The sequence below is a fragment of the Sinocyclocheilus grahami genome, unplaced genomic scaffold (assembly GCF_001515645.1).
Source record: "Sinocyclocheilus grahami isolate Dianchi unplaced genomic scaffold, SAMN03320097.WGS_v1.1 scaffold16142.1, whole genome shotgun sequence".
NCBI lineage: Eukaryota > Metazoa > Chordata > Actinopteri > Cypriniformes > Cyprinidae > Sinocyclocheilus > Sinocyclocheilus grahami.
Genome location: NW_015516010.1, coordinates 3,275 through 5,030, shown reverse-complemented (window position 1 = coordinate 5,030; position 1,756 = coordinate 3,275). Strand labels below are relative to the sequence as shown.

The 1,756-nt window shown below is 33.1% G+C and overlaps 1 protein-coding gene across 1 annotated transcript; it reads left to right on the top strand.

The window, feature by feature from the left end:
- The first annotated feature begins 6 nt into the window (after positions 1 to 6).
- On the top strand, positions 7 to 1,619 carry LOC107579278 (myoferlin-like). The gene is made up of 4 exons (XM_016265121.1): positions 7 to 111; positions 358 to 467; positions 557 to 704; positions 797 to 1,619. Exons 1-4 carry the CDS (start codon positions 82 to 84, stop codon positions 833 to 835), a joined length of 327 nt encoding a protein of 108 aa, XP_016120607.1. The 5' UTR covers positions 7 to 81; the 3' UTR covers positions 836 to 1,619.
- The last annotated feature ends 137 nt before the right edge of the window (positions 1,620 to 1,756 follow it).

Sequence of the window (1,756 nt, the reverse complement as noted above, 5' to 3'; positions counted from 1 at the left end):
GATGGAACTACACCTCCAAAATCAGACCAATTTAAATCTCTTTTTGACCAGAAGTCAGTTAGAGGATGGTGGCCATGCTACATGGATAAAGATGGGAAGAGGGAACTCGGGGTAAGTACAGCTAACACAGTCTTTTTTCCCCCCAGATTTAATGTATTTCTGTATGATGCGGTATGACATTTGATTTTCATGATACAAAGCGATAGATACAGTCAAACCTTCTCTACATTAAATATGTTTCACTTGCAAATGCATAAAATTTTGGTAAAATGGGTTATGAATGTTATTTCATCTTGACTTTTTTTTTTTTTTTCTACAAGTTTGATTAATTAGGGCTTGTTTATGGGTTGGTTGCAGGGAAAGGTTGAGTTGACTTTGGAGATTGTGAATGAGAAGGAAGCGGATGAGAGACCTGCCGGAAAAGGCAGAGATGAGCCCAATATGAATCCGAAACTGGATCCTCCCAAGTAATTGTGTTCTCACGTTATATATTTTTACTGTATTATTTGTTAACCGAAGATCATCACAAGATATGTTTCTCTTTTCAACTTCTCAGGCGACCTGAAACCTCGTTTTTTTGGTTTACAAATCCATGCAAGACGTGCAAGTTCATAGTGTGGCGAAGATTTAAGTGGCTGTTCATCGGCTTGGTTGTGCTGATCTTAGTGTTATTATTCATTGGGATCTTGTTGTATTCATTACCCGTAAGGATGCACTTTATCAATCCTGTTGAGACTTTACGCTTGAGATGTAAGGTGTACAACGCTAATCAATTTTTTTGTTTGTTGTTTTTCAGAACTACATTTCCATGAAAATCGTCAAACCCTTCAATTAATTTCAGGAGGAGTTCAACTTAGTCATTTTATCCATGTAGTTGGTGTGACTTGGTTTTCACTCAGTGAAGTAATTAACAGAAATGGTTAGTTTTCTTAATGACGTACAGACCATCAGTACAGTGTTCTTGTTGTTTTGGTATTTACCTTTAATCACTCTTTGCACCAATATTACATTTTAATGATGAATTTTCACTTTTTGGTTCAGGTTTCACTGATATTTAGAAACATTTGTACACAAACCATTAAGTGTTTTCTATTATGAAAAAATATTTTATTGTATTATAACCTCAGATAATTTTAAAGCTGATTGGTTAAAAAATATATACTGGTAAATAAAGATGTTAATATGTTTCTATAAATTGTGTCCATTTGTTAGTAGGAACATCAGTTAGACTTGTTCAGTGAAACTGTCGTGTTCAGTTTATATTTATCCATGATAAAGTTGCCACAAACATTGTTTATTAATGGTTCATTTTAGCAGTAAGTGATGTTTTGTATAACCATAAAACATAAAGTGCACTTATAACACTGTATCAAAGTCAGAAATTAACCCCTTGAGTGGTTTGTAACTTTTTATATTAATAACATATGAAATAGTTAAGCAATATCACACAAGCAAGAGTGCTATTTTCCCGAACATCTCCGTGATTGGAAATGTAATATTAATTATATCAAACAGTGCAATAAACAAGAAGTTAATATTGGGATAAAACTATAGTCTTGACTTGATCTCATGTACATGATATTTTTGCGACCTTCAATGGCTAATAAATGCAATAAAAACTACCAACGGAGTCAGTATGTTGTCATTTATTCAAAAGCACAAAATATTTCGCAATCACAAAGTACATCTCTGTTTAAAGTTGGTTATTGTATTTCCATACCAACAATAAAAAATGTCCTCCTTTTGTCAATATGTT

Excerpts from the sequence above, each read along its gene's own strand:
- LOC107579278 (XM_016265121.1), top strand. The coding sequence starts at position 82 with ATGGATAAAGATGGGAAGAGGGAACTCGGG. Across the intron at positions 468-556 it reads CCGAAACTGGATCCTCCCAA|GCGACCTGAAACCTCGTTTT; the intron begins GTAATTGTGTTC and ends TCAACTTCTCAG. Across the intron at positions 705-796 it reads TCTTGTTGTATTCATTACCC|AACTACATTTCCATGAAAAT; the intron begins GTAAGGATGCAC and ends GTTGTTTTTCAG.